Source organism: Sus scrofa, chromosome 15, assembly GCF_000003025.6.
Source record: "Sus scrofa isolate TJ Tabasco breed Duroc chromosome 15, Sscrofa11.1, whole genome shotgun sequence".
In the NCBI taxonomy this organism is placed as follows: Eukaryota; Metazoa; Chordata; class Mammalia; order Artiodactyla; family Suidae; genus Sus; species Sus scrofa.
The window spans coordinates 130,200,813-130,220,098 of NC_010457.5; the positions used below are offsets into that span (position 1 = coordinate 130,200,813).

The window sequence follows — 19,286 nt, forward strand, 5'->3', positions numbered from 1 at the left end:
GCAGACTTATGCTACGGGCCATGAAGCCCCCTGTAGCTCTCCCCTAACCCCCAAACCAAATGCTCCTGGCAGGCCAGGCCCCTTTGGGGATGGGGCTATAAGGAAGGAAGAAGGGGTAAAAGGATTTAGGAAATCTTTGGAATAAGAATGAGGCAGGGAGTGCAGATGAGAAAGGATTTTTGGACACACTCAGAATGGGCTCTGAATGAACAGGTGAGGTATCTAAGGAGAAAAGTAAATACCAGTTTTGCACATCTTACTAATAGTAATATGTCTTTGCGATCAGGGACGGTACCTTTCCCGCCCTAACAAATATCACAGATGTCACCTCTAGATGGTGACAAGTGAGAACTCTAACACTGCCCATAAGTGTTACAAAAACACGTTTTAAGGAGAATGGATTAATCTATCAACAAGGGAGGGAAAAAAAACCTAACTTCAGTAGGATCATTAGCTCACAAGGTAGCTTTCCTGTTTCCCAGGATGATAAACTCCATTTATCCCCATTACTTCCTGAGTAAATTATTTTATAATTCCTGAATTTGGCTTATGAAGATGACTGGTGACTCATAAACGCCAATCTGACTAATGTCTCATTTGGAGAACTCAGTATGCATGGAAGCCCAGACATCATTTCTCCTGCCAAGAAATGAATGTAAAATATTTTCAGTAAAAACAAAGAAATGAACAACCCAGCACACCAAGGATCACATCTGCACCTGTTGTCATGATGGTTTTTATAATTTACTTGCTGGTAGTCAGGAGTTGAACTACTCAGAGATATAATAATAGCTGTTCCTATTTAAGAGAGCAGTTTATGACCTTTTTATGATCTGGGTTATTTATTGCCACTTTAATGTCTATATCTCATTTGCCACCATTTTGTCTATAGTTCACTGACCTTTCCATTCAAACCAAGGGGAGCTATATTTGAATAACAACAGCGCTTTATTTATATAGCTTTGCTCTTGGGAAAAGTTCAAAGTACTTTATAAACAGCTCTTTAAACTTGAAAGTAAGTAACATTTCCATATTAGATAAAGGTATAAAACAAGGAAAGTTCAGACAGCTAAAATTAGTAATTTAGAGAAGGTGTAACAGTTTGGAGAGGATTTCTAGATAAAGATGGCAAGTTGACCTTAAATATTTATCTCTTCTCTAGACCCTACTAAATTGAACATAATGGAATATTTTTAAGCACAAAAAGACAAAATGAATGGGGGAGGACATAGTTACAAACTAGAGGTTCCAACAAAGATTTAAAAGCTTTAGAAAACCAGTGAGTCGGGTTCCTGTTGTGGCTCAGTGGGATAAGAGCAACATAGTGTCTGTGAGGATGTAGCTTTGATCCCTGGCCTCGCTCAGTGGCTCAGTGGGTTAAGGACGTGGCATTGCTGCAAGCTGCAATGTAGGTCACAGATTAGGCTCATTCATATCCATTGTTGCCATGACTGTGACACAGATCTGCAGCTGCAGCTCCCATTCAACCCCCAGCCCAGGAACTTCCAGGTGCATCAATTAAAAAAAAGAGAGAGAAAAAAACAAAAGAAAACCAGTGAGACTACACATCTAAGCCACATACTCCAAAGCAAGTTTTACAAAACTGATACTTGTATCTAAACTATCTATATTGTTTCTTATTTCTCAAACATTTCCAAAATTAGGAGCAGGGAGTAGAAATTTTACTTAAGGTTCCCAAAAAATGCCAAGAAATAAAAGTCCCTGAATTGAAAAGACCCATTACCTTCCAATTAAATGAGTCAGAAGAAAGGTGGAAAATTCATACCAAGACACACAAGACACAGAAATCAACAAGTGGGGCCTTCACAATATTAAGCACAAATGATTTCTCACATATTTCTATACCCAGCCAAACTTTCCAAAAAGGTAAGGGCAGAATTAATAAATTTTCAAACCTACAAGGCACAAAATTTTTTAACTTAATATGTCCTCAAAACAAGGAGTAGATTTTTTTTTTTTTTTAGGGCTGCACCCAACATACGTAGGTTGCCCGGCTAGGGGTCAAATCGGAGCTGTAGCTACCAGCCTACACCACAGTTCACAGCAAGGCCAGACCCTTAGCCCAATGAACAAGGCCAGGGATTGAACCTGAATCATCATGGCTACCAGCTGGATTCATTTCTGCTGAGCCACGATGGGAAGGAGAAGATTTTTAAAAGAGGAAGAAATCAGAGGAGTATACCCCCTACCAGAAGAGAAAAGTCCTAGAGTTACAGCCGTGAAGACTGGCTAGAAACAAAGGGTCTAGTCTGGTGCCAGAGGACAAAGGCTTCTGGGTGAAAGAGCCCTGGAGGAGATTAAAAAGACTCAAAAGAATGTCTAAAATTGAAGCATCAAGTAACGTATTGATAAGCATAAGCCAAACCTGACATAGTATTTGGGGAAAACTAAGTATAAATGTATCTCAAGCGATTCTAACTCTAAACTTCATGAATTGTTAATTCAAAGAAAAGTGAACAAAAAAGAAATACAATCAGGGTGTGGTGATGGACCCTTTAGGTATTGTGCACATATTAACTAAAATCTCAGAAGGTATCACATTAGGAAGAGGGAGGAAGGAAAGTGGAGAGTTAGTGTAGATTTAAATCTTCATCTACCAAAATATCCAGAAAATGTCTAAAATGGATAAAAACATGGTATTTACAAATGAAAGTAAATATAAGGAGAAACTGTTGAAATACACAGCATTTTCCCTTCAAGAAGATCTAGGGTGTGAGGGGGGGATAAAGAGGGCAGCTAAAACTATTTTATGTTTCATTTTTCATTATTATTTAAAGTTTGCTTTGATAAAAAAAAAATTTAAGGCAAAAAAGTCACTTGCAAAGAAAGCTCATGTATGAGACTATATCCAGTCTATACTGTCTAATGCTACCTTATTTAATGCTCTTTTTTCCATTTAACAAACAGTAACTTAAACTAGCCCTAGAGTAGCAAGCACATTGTCACTCTAACATTTAATGCCCTCATTATGGATGCCACTAATATAAAAGGTAAACAGAAACACTGGGGGAAAATGATTTAACAAAGAATGATAAGTAGAAAAAATATATATAAAGTTGAGAAAGTCTTTTAAACATTAACTACTTATATTTAAGCATTATATTTGCATAAACCAGATTTTAGTTTTAAAGTTATTGTAACCTTGTAACCATCTATAACAAGCGGTATAATCTCTGCGGGAAACCAACCATAAAGCATAGATTATTAATCAGCTATTGCCAACTTAATTGGTTTTCTGTGTGGTGTTTCTGTAGGTTGCCTAACAAATGAAGCCTACCACTGAGGAACTATATTTTACCCACAGAATTAATCCAGGAAAACACGTAGAATAATTAAAATGTTTTCTAAATAAATGAGCCCTAGATTCAGATAATGATTAAACTAAATTTTCAGAACTAAACCAACAAATTGTTTCAAAGACAAACTGTCTAATCAGGAAATCATGAGGGGAAAATAACTTTATAACAAAGTACTTCTTTCAGACACACACATTATCCTCATGATAGTCTCCAATCACTTTCAAAATTATCCTCAAAGCGTTGTTGGGAGGGGAGGGAGAACATTCTCGGTCCCTGTGACAGAATTGCGGGTTTTCTTCCCCACAAACATTGTTTAATACGCTTACTACACTAAACCATAATGAATCACAAATGCTCACAACTTGGTGAAAGAAATCTAATTCCATTAAAAATTTTAAGATAGCACTTCTTTTCTCAGAAATATTGATAAAGAATAAAGAAGATAAAGAAACATAGGAGCAAAATAATTCCACCGGCCAAGTTTCTATACTTTTAAGCAGTTGTCTGAATTCCAATGCAAGATTTTTCGTAGGCTGAAGAAACGGTAAAGGAACATAAACTATTGATTAACAAGGAGCGTTATATTTTTGCCCGCAAGTTCTAACACTTCTAGAATTCCTCCTTTAAAAAAGCAGAAACTGGGAGTTCCTGTTGTGGTGCAGGGGAAAACGAATCCAGCGAGTATCCACGGGGATGCAGGTTCAATCCCTCAGTGGGTTAGGGATCTGGCATTGCCACAGGCTTCGGTGTAGATCTCGGATGCAGCTTGGATCTGGCACCGCTGTGGCTGTGGTGTAAGCTGGCAGCTGTAGCTCTGATTCAGCCCCTAGCCTGGGAACTTCCATATGCCAAGGGTGCGGCTCTAAAATAAATTTTAAAAATAAATAAATAAATAAAAAGCAGAAACTCTTAGTAGGTAAAATCATGGTTACCCAAAGACATTAGGTCCTAATCCCTGGAACTGTAAATGTCACCTTACATGGAAAAAGAGTCTGCAGATCTGAATAAATTAAGGATCTTCAGATGAGGGGACTATCCCGGAGTGACTTGTGGGCTTTAACTTCGACCGCACATGTGATTTTAAGGGAGAGGCAGAGGGAGGCCTACTACAGGCAGAAGAGAAGGCAGTATGGCGTGATGAGGGAGAGACTGGCGTGATGTGGCCACGGCCACGAGCCACACAAGGCCTGCCACTGCCATCATCTAGAAGAAGCAGGGAGCAGATTCTCCCCAGAGCCTCCAGAGGGCATGGAATTGCTGACCTCATGATTTCTGCCCAGTGAGACTGTGGACTTCTGGCCTCCAGATCCATGAGAGAATAAACTTCTCTTGTTTTAAGCACTAAGGTTGCCACCACCAAGCAGTTCTGTGGAAAACAGCACCCTATCCTGGCAAATGCTTGTGAGCAGGATGGCAGTGATTAGGCTGAACACACCAGCCTAGTCTGCCACCAGCCCAGTCGCAAGTGAGATGGAAAGATGTCACTTTCCCTGAAGCTATGGAAATTTTGATGTAGGCAAAGAGAAGAAACAAATGTCTAGGTTGGTGACTTAGAGGGAGCTGTCTTCCAAATGCAACGTGGAGAACAGAGTTTCATTCTTCTACTTTTCTCTCTCTCTTTTTCCTTTTTATGGCCACATCTGTGAAATATGGAAGTTCCCAGGCTAGGAGTCAAATTGGAGCTGCAACTACCAGCCTATACCACAGCTTGCTGACAACACTGGATCCTAAACCCAATAAGGAAGACCAGGGATCAAACCCACATCTTCAGGACACTATGACAGGTCCTTAACCTGCTGAGTCACAATGTAAATTTCTGGAGTTTGTTAGAGATAACTTCCCAGACAAACTTCTCATCCAAATAATTTTTTCTTTAATAATTTTTTTTTATATATAATGATTTTTATTTTTTTCCATTATAGCTGGTTTATGGTGTTCTTCCAATTTTCTACTGTACAGCATGGTGACCCAGTTACACATACATGTATACATTCTTTTTCTTACATTATCATGCTCCGTCATAAGTGACTAGACATAGTTCCCACTGCTACACAGCAGGATTGCGTTGCTAATCCATTCCAAAGGCAATAGTGTGCATTCATCAACCCCAAGCTCCCCATCCATCCCACTCCCTCCCCCTTGGCAACCACAAGTCTGTTCTCCAAGTCCATGATTTCTTTTCTGTGGAAAGGTTCCTTTGTGCCATATATTAGATTCCAGATATAAGTGATATCATATGATATTTGTCTTTCTCTTTCTGACTTCCTTCACTCAGGATGAGAGTCTCTAGTTCCATCCATGTGGCTGCAAATGGCATTATTTTGTTCCCTTTTTATGGCTGAGTAGTATTCCATTGTGTATATATACCACATCTTCCTAATCCAATCGTCTGTCAATGGACATTTGGGTTGTTTCCATGTCTTGGCTATTGTGAATAGAGCTGCAATGAATATGTGGGTGCATGTGTCTTTTTCAAGGAAAGTTTTGTCTGGATATATGCCCAAGAGTGGGGTTGCTGGGTCATATGGTAGTTCTATGTATAGTTTTCTGAGGTACCTCTAAGCTGTTCTCCATAGTGCTTGTACCAGCTTACATTCCCTCCAATAGTGCAGGAGGGTTCTCTTTTCTCCACACCCCCTCCAGCACTTGCTATTTGTGGACTTATTGATGATGGCCATTCCGACTGGTGTGAGGTGGTATCTTATGGTAGTTTTTATTTGCATTTCTCTAATAATCAGTGATGTTGAGCATTTTTTCATATGAATAATTATTTTTTAAAAACTAGTTACAAGAGTAACATTTGTTCATTGTTGAAAATTTATAAAAATCCAAAGCAAAAAAAAAAAAAGAAAAATCATAAGTTTTACCTATCGTTTGACTATCCTGGGATCATTTCTGCTCATGTTTTAGTGTGAACCTTCTATTATGAATATTTCCAGATATTTTATTTTGCAAAAATAGGATCTAATAACACTTTGCAACCAATTTTTTATTCATATAATACATTATGAACATTTTCCTCATCACTGTAATTTCTACATGTTTAATGCCTGCATGTTTTCCCATAGTAATGTAGAGTAAAAAAATTATTTCTTTTAGACATTATTGAGATTTTTCCCCATTTTTCACTAACAAATCTTTATTGATCTCTCAGGAATTTTTAAAGACAAGACGTAGGTAGAGTTATTGCTGTGGCTCAGTGGTAACAAAACCAACTTGTATCCATTAGAATGCAAGTTCAATCCCTGGCCTCGCTTAGTGGGTTAAGGATCCAGCATTACCATAAGCTGTGGTGTAGGTCACAGATGCATCTCAGATCTGTTGTGGCTGTGGCCGTGGTGTAGGCTGGCAACTGGAGCCATGATTCAAAACCTAGCCTGGGAACTTCCATATGTTACACATGCGGCCCTAAAAGAGCAAAAAAAAAAAAAAAAAAAAAAGGAAGAAGAAGTAAAGTAGACAAATCTGGACTCGCAGGAAGAAATCATCTTTGGAATTGTACAAAGGTTAAGCTTTAATGCCAAATCTGGTTCCCTAGAGTCAAATGATCATTTTCACCATACCTCCCCCAGCATGTGCGGTAGCAGGAAATACATAGTTTGAAGGTATCAGAGATCCCTAGAGCATCTCTCAACGGGGCAGATCAATCACGGGGAAGAGTGACCCCACAAAGGAGTCCACCATCCTATTCAACAAACATTCAGGAGTAATGATAATCTACAATCAAAATACTTTTGTCAGCCGAAATGAAGACATTTCCCAAGGTAAAAAGATTCTAGTCATCATATAACAAATGTGAGCTCATGAAGGATAAAGAACTTTGTTGAAGCCACCACACCTGTGAGTAGGAAGACCAAAGCACAGAATTCAAAGTCATAAGTTGGGACTCATGGCCAAAGTTTACATTAAAATCATAAATAAAAGATCCCTCTTTTTATGGCTGAATAGTATTCCATTGTACATATGTACCACATCTAAATCCATTCATCTGACAATGGACATTTGGGTGCATATATCTTTTTGAATGAAAATTTTGTCTGGATACTTGCCCAAGAGTGGGAATCCTGGATCAAAATAATGCCATTTGTAGCAACATGGATGGAACTAGAGACTCTCACACCAAGTGAAGTAAGTCAGAAAGAGAAGACAAATACCATATGATATCACTTATATGTGGAATCTAAAATATGGCACAAATGATTTTACCTACAAAACAGAAACCGATCATGGATATAGAGAGCAGACTTGTGTTTGCCAGGGGGATGGGGGGAGAGAAAGGGATGGATGGGGAGTTTAAGGTTGGTAGATGCAAACTATTACATGCAGAACAGATCAGTAATTGGGTCATGCTGTACAGCACAGGGAACTGTGTCCAGTCTCCTGGGTTAGAACATCATGGAAGATAGTATCGGAGAAAAAAAAAAAAAGGAATGTATGTATATGTGAGGCTGGGCTGGGTCACTTTTCTATAAAGCAGAAATTGAAGGAACATTGTAAATCAACTATACTTTAATAAAATGTTTAAAAAAAAAAAAAAAAAAAAAAGATCCCTCCATGCCAGGTACCACAGCAACAGCCTAAGTAGTCAGTATCTCAAACATGCAAACAGAGACCAATCCGGAAACAACATACAGGGGCTTCAACTGTCCCTGGAGTTACATCCACTTTTCCCCCTGGTGCTTTTGAGACTTGCAAAGAGTGGTGAGGACAGTGGGTTCTGTGTATGGTAAGATGAAGAGAGAGGAACAAGGCTGAGAAGAGATTCAGTACCTGGTAGGGAGGAGAGCTTCCTCTGGTTTTCCTAAGGCTCCTACCCCAGTGAGTCGTCTCTCTAGCATCCTTAAAATGAGAAGCAGGTGTGTGACTACATATGTAGGTTTGTGCATGTGCATATCTTTCTCACCTCTTTCTCCTCTCCTGGGTCCCATTCACCTTGAGGCACCAGACATCCACAAAGCTCTAAATCCGTCTTTAAAAATGCCCTTTGGGTATTGCCATTGGTGTTTTCACAAACACCCCAGATTCCATAGGCTTGAACTCATCTCTTCCGAAACCCTGTCTCTCTTTCACTATTCTAACCTTGAATAATGGGCTGCCAAATTAGAAACCTGGACCAAAAAGCTGAAGAAAAATGAGGGCAGGTGGGGGCCCAGCCTTTCTCCAATGAATGAAAACACCTTCCCCACCCATAAGATGAAAGCCCTTCAATGTACGTGGCCAAACCACATAGCAGCTGATGGCCATTCATGACTGCCTGCAAGAAGGGGCTCAAGAGAGTAGCCTTGTACTCAAACTCAGGCTCATCCCATCCACACAGAAACATCCTCTATAAGGATTCAAGGGAGCGGGCTGGGCTATAACATGGAAGGAGAAGCAGCCCTTGCTTAGCAACCTAAGGACATTGCATTTCCCTCAAACCCCATTGTTCTTTCTGCAAGGTATATGTGTCTCCCTTCAAGCCTTAGACCACTCCTTGTAGCGGGCACTTTTGTTCCCTCTCTGGCATCTCCTGCCCTCTTCCCTCCTACTGGAATTTGCAGATTCAAAAGCAAATACATTTTAATGATTTGAGTCAATGTGAATAAGGTTTCCTGCTATTTCAACCCAAAGCATCCAAAGCCATTGTTTATCCATGTGTCCTTATTAATACCTGGAACATTTTGTGAGTATGCAGTATATTCTTGTGGATGAAGAAAGAAATGAAACTAGAAAATCAGGAAGGAGAATGTATATACGTGTATGACTGGGTCACTTTGCTGTACGGCAGAAAATGGCACAGCGTTGTCAATCAACTGTTCTTTCTTTAAAAAAAAGAAAATGAAAATCAGGAAGGAAGGGAGGAGGGAAAGAGGAAGGGAAGGAAAAGGTCAAAAAATTTATAAATCAACAAAGAGTCAAAATTGCAGGAAAATAAAAACCTGTCTCTTAAACAACAGACATTAGCTCTTATCAACTTTTATCCCCTGTATTTGAGCAGATGAGCAGACGTGACTGCTTTGTTTACAGGAAAGTTTGAGAAGGAATGAAGAGAAAATAGCTTAAAATTTGATATCATCTACTCTGAATTTAGAGGAAAACAACCCATAAAGACCATGGGCCTGAATCTTACTTCATTTACCACTATTCCTTGTATTCTGTCTTCATATCTAAATCAGAAACGTATGTTGCGAGGAGAAGGTCTCTATAATTGGCATCACGGGTCCAAAATGACCTATACCAAGAAAGGGCCGCAAAATGCATTTGATGAGAATGACAATATAATCAAATGTTTCTCCCTTCTGTTAATGTGTAACAACAATGGGCCTATAGCTAAAATGAGAAAACAAGACTATGTCTAATTAAATATATAACTGATGAAATAAACCCAAGATGTAGTGTAGAAAATAGACACAGATGACGCTAATGTTAAATATACTTAAAGTCAAATGAGGAGGGCTTATAAAATAAGTGGGATTTGCCGGAATCCACTTCTAAGACGGGCCATTCACTTCAGAAACTCTTCTCTCTCTGTCCCATGAAACTGTCAGTCATCCACATCCTTCCCAAGGGACCACCACTGGCACTCCTAAATACAAGGAATCTCAAAGAGTAAAGTGAAAATTGTCCTGATTTATGAATCGTTAACTCCTCCCTTAGAAACTAGTCCGTTGGATGGTTTCTGCCCTCACCATCGGAAACAAGACAGCAAGGGTCTTAGGTGGGGCTTCTTAGGATGTCAGGTCAAGTGCCTCACTCAGGAGGAGATGAGATTTGGGAACTGGAGCATCACTTGAGGAGCAGATCCAGGTGAGATGCTGGTGGGGCCAGTGGTGAAGGGTGAAGGGACAGAGGTGGCTGGACAGCACCCAAGTGGCAGATTGAGGAAGACAAGCAAAAACATAAATAATTGGCTAAAACCTTAAATAAGGGAGGGAAGGGAGGGGACTGGAAAGGAACCATCACCTGCTTAACTAGCCCTATGCACCAGCAACTCCCAAAGGCTGCCTGATGGCCAAGAGAACCATCAGCTCTGGAGAGCACCCCTCGAGACCTAGCTCAGGAGCATAGGTCCATGCAGTGATGCTGAGAGGATGCAGAGGAAGACAATCAGGCCAGCCCAGAAAAAAGGCAGAGAGGTCCAGACCCAGGCAGGAGCCCTGTGCAGATAACTTCTAATGGTCCTGCTTCTCCTCCCTGTGTCTTTCCCCACGCAGCTTCCCTTAGTATTTCTCTGCCTTTCACTTGACTGAAATCCTTACACTCAGGAAAGACCACCAATCACAAAATTTATAAAACGTTTTAAATAAAAAATAAGTGTTATAAGGCTTGCCAGCCTTACTAAACCCCCTTCCCCCTTATGTGTCAGTTTATTTGTTATAGCACAGCTCCTATTTGGCTTTAAAACTGAAAGCACCAGGTAGCCAGGGACTGTCTCTGTGGAATGAATGTCATATGGGGTCCACGTGGTTGTATAGGAACTCACTGGATGCTTCAGTTTATTCCATAGGTTTTTTCTGTTTTTTCTTTTTTTTTTTTAATTTTTTTCTCTTTTTAGAGCCGCACCTGTGACTTGTAGAAGTTCCAGGCTAGGAGTCGAATCGGAGCTGCAGCTGCTGACGTACACCACAGCCACAGCAACGAGGGATATGAGCCAGGTCTGCAACCTACACCACGTCAATGCCGGATGCTTAGCTCACGTCAATGCCGGATGCTTAGCGCACTGAGCAAGGCCAGGGATCAAACCCACATCCTTACAGACATTCTGTCGAGTTCTTACCCAATAAGCCACAATGGGAACTCTGTTTTTTCTTTTTTAAAAAAATTATAGTTGTACAACTCTGCTGTGCCAATTTCTGCCGTACAGCAAAGTGACTCAGTCACACAAGTACACGCATTCTTCTTTTATATTTTCTTTTCCGTCATGGTCTGTCCTAGGAGACTGGATACGAAACACACTTGCAGTTGATCTGGGTACTCCCCTTATTCCTTCTCTTTGACTCTATTTGCTTTACTCATAAGACCGGCTTTGATTCCTTTCTCCGCAATTCCATATACACAGTAGCTTCTCAATGACTAGTAATTAAATAAATGTTTGCTAACAAGCAAAGCACCACCTAGGATGCCATTGTGTTAGGCAGGGGAAGACGGGCAAGACAAGCCATTGTCTCTGCTGCAAAATCAGACACAGCATCTGATACTGCGAACAGCTCCAACCAGCATCCTAATAGTATGCAGTGGATTGTACAGTTAAATAACGCCACTCAAAAAAAAAAAAAAAAAAAAAGTGGCAGAGTAGAGGAGAATACACAAAGACCCAGCTGCCCACAACATGAATAGCCTGGCCAGGGCCATCCCACCAAGACCCACAGAGAATACAGATCAGAGGGAACTGGGAAATTCGAGAGGAGCCAGGGCCTCAACCTCTGTTAACCACGATCCAGTTTCAACTCCCCTCTCCTTTGCTTCCTCCTGCCTCTCTCCCTCCCCAAACCTAAAGTTCTGGGAGCACAACTTGAGAGCTGTTAGGCAAAAAAAGAACCAGTACTGTGTGGTGTCGGAGGGTCCCCAGGCTGGCTCTGCAGCTGGGCCCCGGGCTACATTGTGCTCATTATTCCTGGCAGGCCCGGGCCCCAGAGAGTGCCTTCTGCAGCTGGCATTTTGTGAGCTAAGTTACTCCCAAGAATCCAAGAGGAAACACTGCACTTTGTTCCTGAGGATGATGTGAAAAAAAAATATATATAGGGGAGGTCTCAAGATTTTAAACAGAAATTTCAAGGCTCAAACACCTAACTTTGTTTTGTTGTTTTTGAACCAAAGCACATGACTCTGAACACCAGTGTGACGTCATCTTAGAAAATTAAAGGCTGCAACTCCAGTACGCATGCAGTTAAAATTTAAATATGTAAAGTCATTTAAATATGTAAAGTCATTAAACATGTAAAGTCATTCAAGTACACAACTGGAAGAATGATGCAGTAGAGGTTTTTTCCCTTGAAACAGAATCTTAAAGCGGGAAAGTATCTCGAGAGGTGCTGGCCCAGATTTCTCATTCCAGGATTATGATTATCTGGGCCTGGAATCTCCTCTTCAAGATTTCTAGGGCTGGAGTGTTCATATATTTTTTATAGCCCAGGGGAATATTTTTTTCACCTTGAATGCAGAAGTTTCTTCCTGTATCCAGCAAAAATCTCTGCTGATTTCTCTTTGTACAACTAGCCCCACAGACCAATGCCAGGGCAATGCTCTTCTGAATTCCTTCTATTTTTTTTCAACAACATCCTTCTAGAAGTAAAATAAATGAACATGACCTAAAGCAGAACACACAAAAAATTTACTCTGTGAGTCCTGAACCCTATATTGCTTGTCAGAAATATTATGGCTTTTGTTCTTCCAGCAAATATTTCTCCTTCTCTCTCCGCTGTCTCCATTTCCATCTCTCTCTCTCTTTCTCTACACACACACACACACACACACACACACACACACATCTCGTTCATATCCGATTGCCTCGCCAGGTCTTTTTGTTCTGGAACTGCATTTTTCCCTCCCACTTAAACATGCTCTGTAGACTTTATCAAACTACACTCTTCTCCTTAGACTTGTCCCTACTGACTTGATCTTGCTTTTGAGGGGCCAGTTTCCCCAACAGGAACAGAATTTGAAATGACTTTAGGAAATCTCTAAAGGAACCATAACCCAGTTTCTTCTCTTATCACTTTCAAATTTAATGAGTCTTTTTACAAGTCCTTTATATCATCACGTCACCAAAAAAGCATTGCTTGCAACAGGACTAAAGGCGGTTCGGTGGGTCCACTCTCTCCCATCAAAGTTGAGCCATTGAGAACTGCTTTTTGAAATTTGGGAGCTCCGCTAAGCAGAGTTAGCATCTAAACTCACTTTTTCAAATGGAGTCATTCGCCCCACTTGCCTAAATCCCTGTGATATTTCCCTATAGGGATGAAAACAAAATCTAAACTCCGTGCCATGGCATCGAAGCTCCTTATACGTGGATGCCCCATAGGGCACCACTATTAACCACAACTTTCTCACCTCCCCAGATTCACTGGCCCCTTATTTTCCATCCATAACACACGAAACCATGTCCTCTGCAGGGAGCTGGCCTTCCCGCTCCTGCTGCCTGACAGATTCCACCTCGAGTTCTTCACAGACTGGCTTTCTCATCAGCCAAGGCTTGTTAATCTGTATTTTTTTCCCCTCTCTTCCTCCAGCTAACAGTTAAACCCCATAAAGACGCTGGGGGGGGGGGTCTTGTTCACGGCGCCTCCAGTGCTGGGCAGACAGTGGGCACCCAGTGAACGTGTGTGGAATGAATGGGCGTGTGTGGGGTTTTCTGCACACACACCATCACTGATGGCTGTAAGCGCCAACCTGACCACAGCTATGCAAGAACTGGGAAGTGGACGGAAGACTCTGGCCAGAAAGATCAATGGATCTTTGCTTCCCCAACCTGGAAAGCAATAAGACAAGGAGTGTATCTCTAAGGTTGTAAAAGAAATCCACGGGCAGACATGCATTTTCCTGCCCCTTAATTTACTTGCACTACTCAAAACAAATTTCTGATGATGAAATATGCATAAGACATATTTTCTTTGTTACCTCTAAACCAATGACTATATTCATCAACATATGTGAAAAAGAATATTGTATGAGAAAGAACCCCAAAGCTTACCAAAATCATGCATTTCATTTCCAATTTTCTTTCCATGTCAGCATTACAGTTTACATAAATGAAAAACGTTGTTTAAATGGATTCTGAGGCATGAATATTAGCATAAATTTTGAGAGCTGAAGCAAAACAAAAATGTAAAATAACCCCCAAAGGATCCAGAGAGTACAACTACTGAGAAATTTCTTTCACTTTTCAGTCTTGAAGGTAGTTTATTCAGATTGCAAATACAAAGGGAGGAATTCTCATTAAGAACAGAACTTCTCTTCCAAAGCCCAAAGTTCCATAGGGGCTAGCAAAAATACAGCAAATTACTATTTCATTCACACACACTTAAATGTATGTCTTTGATGTGTACCCCAACGTGATGCTCTATATCACATCTGTATATCTACATCTGCATCATTTTTCTATATTGCTAAGAAAAATAAAGTAAGGTATAGGTTCATACTACCGTCACTCAGTGAGCTTATTCTACTAGTCACGTGATATACTCATTCTTTTAAAAAAAATCCCCTTGAAACAAGTACCTTGAGGTGACACATTCTTTGGTCTGTCCCACCTCACGGCCCCTGCTGGCCACAGGCCCCCTACCTTGCATCCACTGTGAGTCTTGGTCTTCATCAGGGGTGTGGTGGTGCACAGCTCAATGGCCTCAGGCTCATGGAAGATGACGGCTGGCAGAGGTTCCTTTTTCAGTGTTAGGACATTCAACTTAGACTTCAGCATGGTCTGAAAGTGCTGAAAAGCAGAAAAAGAAAAAAAAAAAGGAAGCCAGAGTTAAGTCATTTGGAATTGCACATGATGCAATTGTACAGCAAACCCAGCAGCAAAATCTTTGTTCTATTAATTCATTTTACTAGGGCAGGTCAAAAGGTACCCAGTAAAACAGAAGGAAAAAGCTACCAAAATGAAACTGTGGGTGACAATCCACACCTCGGCAGATGCCGTTAAAACTTGGGGCAGTGGTAGCGTCACCAGGACCTTGACCTGAGAGGTTCTTCCAAGGTCATGTGCACAGAAGAGATTCTAGACACGAGATCCATGCTGAATTCAGCAAAATAAGTAAAGATGTTGAGAAGAGGATGTTATAGGAGATACTCAGGAGAAAGTCTAAAGATAATAAAAAAAAAGGAGGAGAACTGATGAAAAACACACAGGCACACAACATCCATTCTCTGACTGCCCTAGTGGCTGCAGAACTTGAGAAAATTCACTACTTCTCAATGGACTTTTCTATCCACTGCCTCAGGCCAGGACTCTAAGTAGATACCCATTCTATATGCAACTCCTGTTGACACTCGTTTTGAAATATGCCCGGAATCCAACCACATTTAATCACCACTATGTATCTATACACCCAGTTCAGGTTCCATCTTTGTTTGATCTATTATAGCAGCTTCCACACTAGTCTTGCCACTTCCAACCTCGCCACACAGCAGCAGGAAGGAATCCTTCTAAAATCTAACCATGGCTGTCCTCCTTCTGTCAAAGGGATGCCACTGGGAAAATGGTGCCTATAGACTTGCTCAATGCAGAGTTGCCACAAACCTTCAGTTGGTTAAATAAAAGCAGTTTCCCCCTCCTGAGTCTTCCTGTCTTCTCACAGAAACACTCTAAGTCCTTACATTGGCCTTCAAGCCCATGCATGGCATGATTCAGGATCCCAAAGCCTCTTGAATCTCATCTCTCACCATCATTCCCTCACTTACTCAGGCCCAGCCTCAGTGGCCTCCTTACTCGCTGAGAATGAGCCAAAGACACATGGAACCTCTGAACATGTACTCTTGCCCTCAGTATCTGAAACCTTGCTTCTTCGCCTTCTTGAAGAACCGGATTAAACGACATCTTATGAGACAGTTTTTCTTTATTAACATTCATCTAAAATAGCCACCCGCCCACATACACACACACAGAGCATGCATCCTGTGCAATCAATCACACAGGGCCCTATACTCAGGGGGGCTCCATGCTTGGCATAATTCTCTTGGTTTAATGTCACCATCTTGAAATTCTTAATAACTTTATTTCTGAACTTGCGTTTTGTAAGTCTGATGGGACGGCACAGCACATGTGTGAGTAGATAGTCACAACATGTGTATTCACCTCCAATGGACAGGAATTCAGTAAGATGGAAACTGAGCCCAGGCATTTTATTGTTCCCTGCTTTATTGTACTTTGCAGATACCGCATTTTTTTTTTTACACAAATTGAAGGTCTGTGGCAACCCTGCATTGAACAAGTCTATCAGCACCATTTTGCCCAGCAGCATTTTCTCACTTTGTGCCTCTGTATCACAATGTGGTATTTCTTGAGATATTTCAAACTTTTTTCATTCTTACTATGTTTGTTCTGATGATCCATGATCTGTGGTCTTTGATGGTACTGTTGCAAAAAGACCAAGACTCACTGAAGGCTCAGATGATGGTTGGCACTTTTTAGCAATAAAATATTTGTAATTAAGGTATGTACATTGTTTTCTTAGGCCAAATGCTATTGCACACTTAATAGAGCATAGCATAAACATAATTTTTATATGCATTGGGGAAAACATTTTGCTGTATCTCGCGATTTGCCTTATTGCAGTGGTCTGGAACCAAATCCAGTCTCTCTGAGGTCTGCCTGAAAAAGTAAGGATGTTAAGTCTATGACTCAGTTTTCCAAAAGGACATGCTTTCTTTAGAATTAGAATTTGCTTCCAATGCAGAAAAAAGTCACTCTAGTAAGAAGTACAAATGGTCAAGGAGCTCTATCCTATCTTTTTGTTTGTACGACTCTCTGTATTAGGCAACCACTAATACTGAAAACAATGACACAGAAGGGTCATCAGAACTCCTCCTCTTTCCGGGCCTCTTACTCAGGAGTAAATCAAAGGAGAATGTGCATGTTTGAGAAAGGAAATAAACACATGCAAGTTCATTCTTTGCTCTGTGTCCACTGTTCCACTAAGATCAAAATTCAGTTGCATATATGAACTACGAAATGCCAACTGGGTAATTTCAATGATTCCACACATATTTCTATTTAAAGTGGGCACTGAACAATATAATCATGAATGATAAATTCATGTTAATCATCTAAAGTTTTGCTTTTTCTTTACTTAGAACAGCACTAAATAGCATTTAAAAAGAAAAAGAAAACTACCATAATGATTGCAGAAAGAGATTCATGGCAGGAAAAAAAAAAAGATTTATTTTTATTTTGTTTTTTTGTTGTTGTTGTTTTTTAGTTTGTTTTTTTTGTTGTTGTTGTTGTTGTTTTTTGTCTTCTTCTGTCTTTTTAGGGCCACACCCATGGCATATGGAAGTTCTCAGGCTAGGAGTCCAATTGGAGCTGTAGCTGCCAGCCTACACCACAGCTCACAGCAATGCCGGATCCTTAACCCACTGAGCCAGGCCAGGGACTGAACCTGCATCCTCATGGATCCTAGTCAGATTCATTAACACTGAGCCACAACGGGAACTCCTAATTTTAGTACTTTTAATGGCACTATTTTTTCTATTTTTTGAATAGAGGACATTGATTTTTATTTTACACAGGCCTCTGCAAACTATACGGCTAAGCTGGATACACATAAATGCCCCTTGTTGTCTGTTCCCTTCTCTCGCTTTATTATTCTTATCACTACTTATTGCCACTTTGAAATGTGTTTTATTGTCTCTTCCCATCCACTGGAATATAAGTGCCATATAAACAGAAACGGCTTTAATCCACGAAGTCTCCCAAGGACCTAAAACATCACCTGAAACATCATAGACGTTCAATGAACATTTGTGGAAGGTAATGCAGGTAATGAAATGAAAGAAAAATACACAGTACAAATATAAAAATAATGATTTTTAGACCAGGGTTCATGAGTATACCTGCTCACTACTTCATCCAACTTGACTTTTCTGGACAAATGCAGGACTGAAGAAATGAATGATGACATATGCACACAAGGCCATTCACCTAGATATAAGTTGCCAAAAATAATTCCCATACCAATTCAGTATAAGGGCAGCAAAGGTTTTGGAATTTATATCCGAACAAGGTCTGCATTTCACAAGTCCACACAGAATCTTCTAGAACTCCAAATGACCACTCTGATGATCAGATTTACATGACAACCTGACTAGGCTGCCAGGCTCACTTATGCAATCAAATGCTCATCTAGGTGCCGCCATGAAGGTATTTTGTGAATGTGATTCAAGTCCATATCAGTTGAATTAAAGTAAGGGAGATCATTCTAGATAATCTGAGCGGGCCTGATTAGACCAATTCAAAGATTTTAATAGGTGAGCTGAGGATTCTTTGAAAAAGAACTTCTAGCTATGAACAGCAATTTCACTCTATGAAATTGCCCACCCTTCCTCGCAGCCTTCCCTAAGGATCTCACCCTTGCTTAGACAGCCTCCACAACTGCATAAGCCAATGCCTTGAATAAATCACTTTATATATATCACCTTATAGTTTTACCTCTTACTTAACCCTGATAAAGCCCCTTTTTAGAATGCAAAGGTGGCATCTTTGATATTTTCTCAAATAGGAGACTTGTATTTAAGTATCCCAAGAAGTATTGACTTGTATTTTGTTTTTTTTCTTTTTCAGCAGCACCCATGGCATAAGGAAGTTCCCAGACAGGGGAGTGAATTCGAGCCACAGCTGCAACCTGTGCCATAGCTGCAGCAATACCAGATCCTTCACCTGCTGCACTAGGCTAGGGATAAAACCTGTGCTAATTCACAGACAACTCCAGACCTTACTACTGTGCCACAGCAGGAATTCCCAAATTATATTTTTTTTAATAAAAGAAAGTTTTCATATTAATTGCATAAATGCAAGTTTTCACATCCATCTGGACATTTCTGTCTTGGCTTATAATTGATTCCCATCCAAGGAGGGTGCTGGTTTGGGGTTGCAAAGTGGTCTGTGAGGAGCAACACAGATCAGTGGAAGTGACAGCTGAGGTTGGTTCGCCTCTGTGGGAAAAAAAAAAAACTGGAGCCACAGAGTGAAGAGGATAAAGGCAGAGGGGCTCAGAAGATGAGGTAATGAACAAGTGAGGACACTTCCCAGGCTGCCATTTTGCTGAGGCTCTAAGTGAGGTACATGAAACTGCAGCTCCCCTCGTCCTGACTCCCGTAAACACAGGAAGTTCCTAAAGATGGCAATTGAGATGACCCTATTCTCATGGGGCTGGACAACCACACTGCCCAGAAGTTCAGTCTTCTGGTCTTCATCGTCATTATTGTCAGAAAGAAAAGGTTCAACCACTAGGCACACAGAGAGACTGGGAGTTACAGATGAGCCCTTGATTA

The 19,286-nt window shown here is 40.7% G+C and overlaps 1 protein-coding gene across 1 annotated transcript in view; it reads right to left on the minus strand.

Annotated features, from left to right (window-relative positions):
- The window catches only part of PID1 (phosphotyrosine interaction domain containing 1), a gene marked incomplete at its 5' end in the record, with an annotated part of 134,728 nt that extends 119,992 nt beyond the window's left edge, over positions 1-14,736 (minus strand). The window contains 2 exon segments of the mRNA NM_001173520.1: positions 14,581-14,733; positions 14,735-14,736. Of these exon segments, the coding sequence (NP_001166991.1) occupies positions 14,581-14,733; positions 14,735-14,736 (155 nt within the window).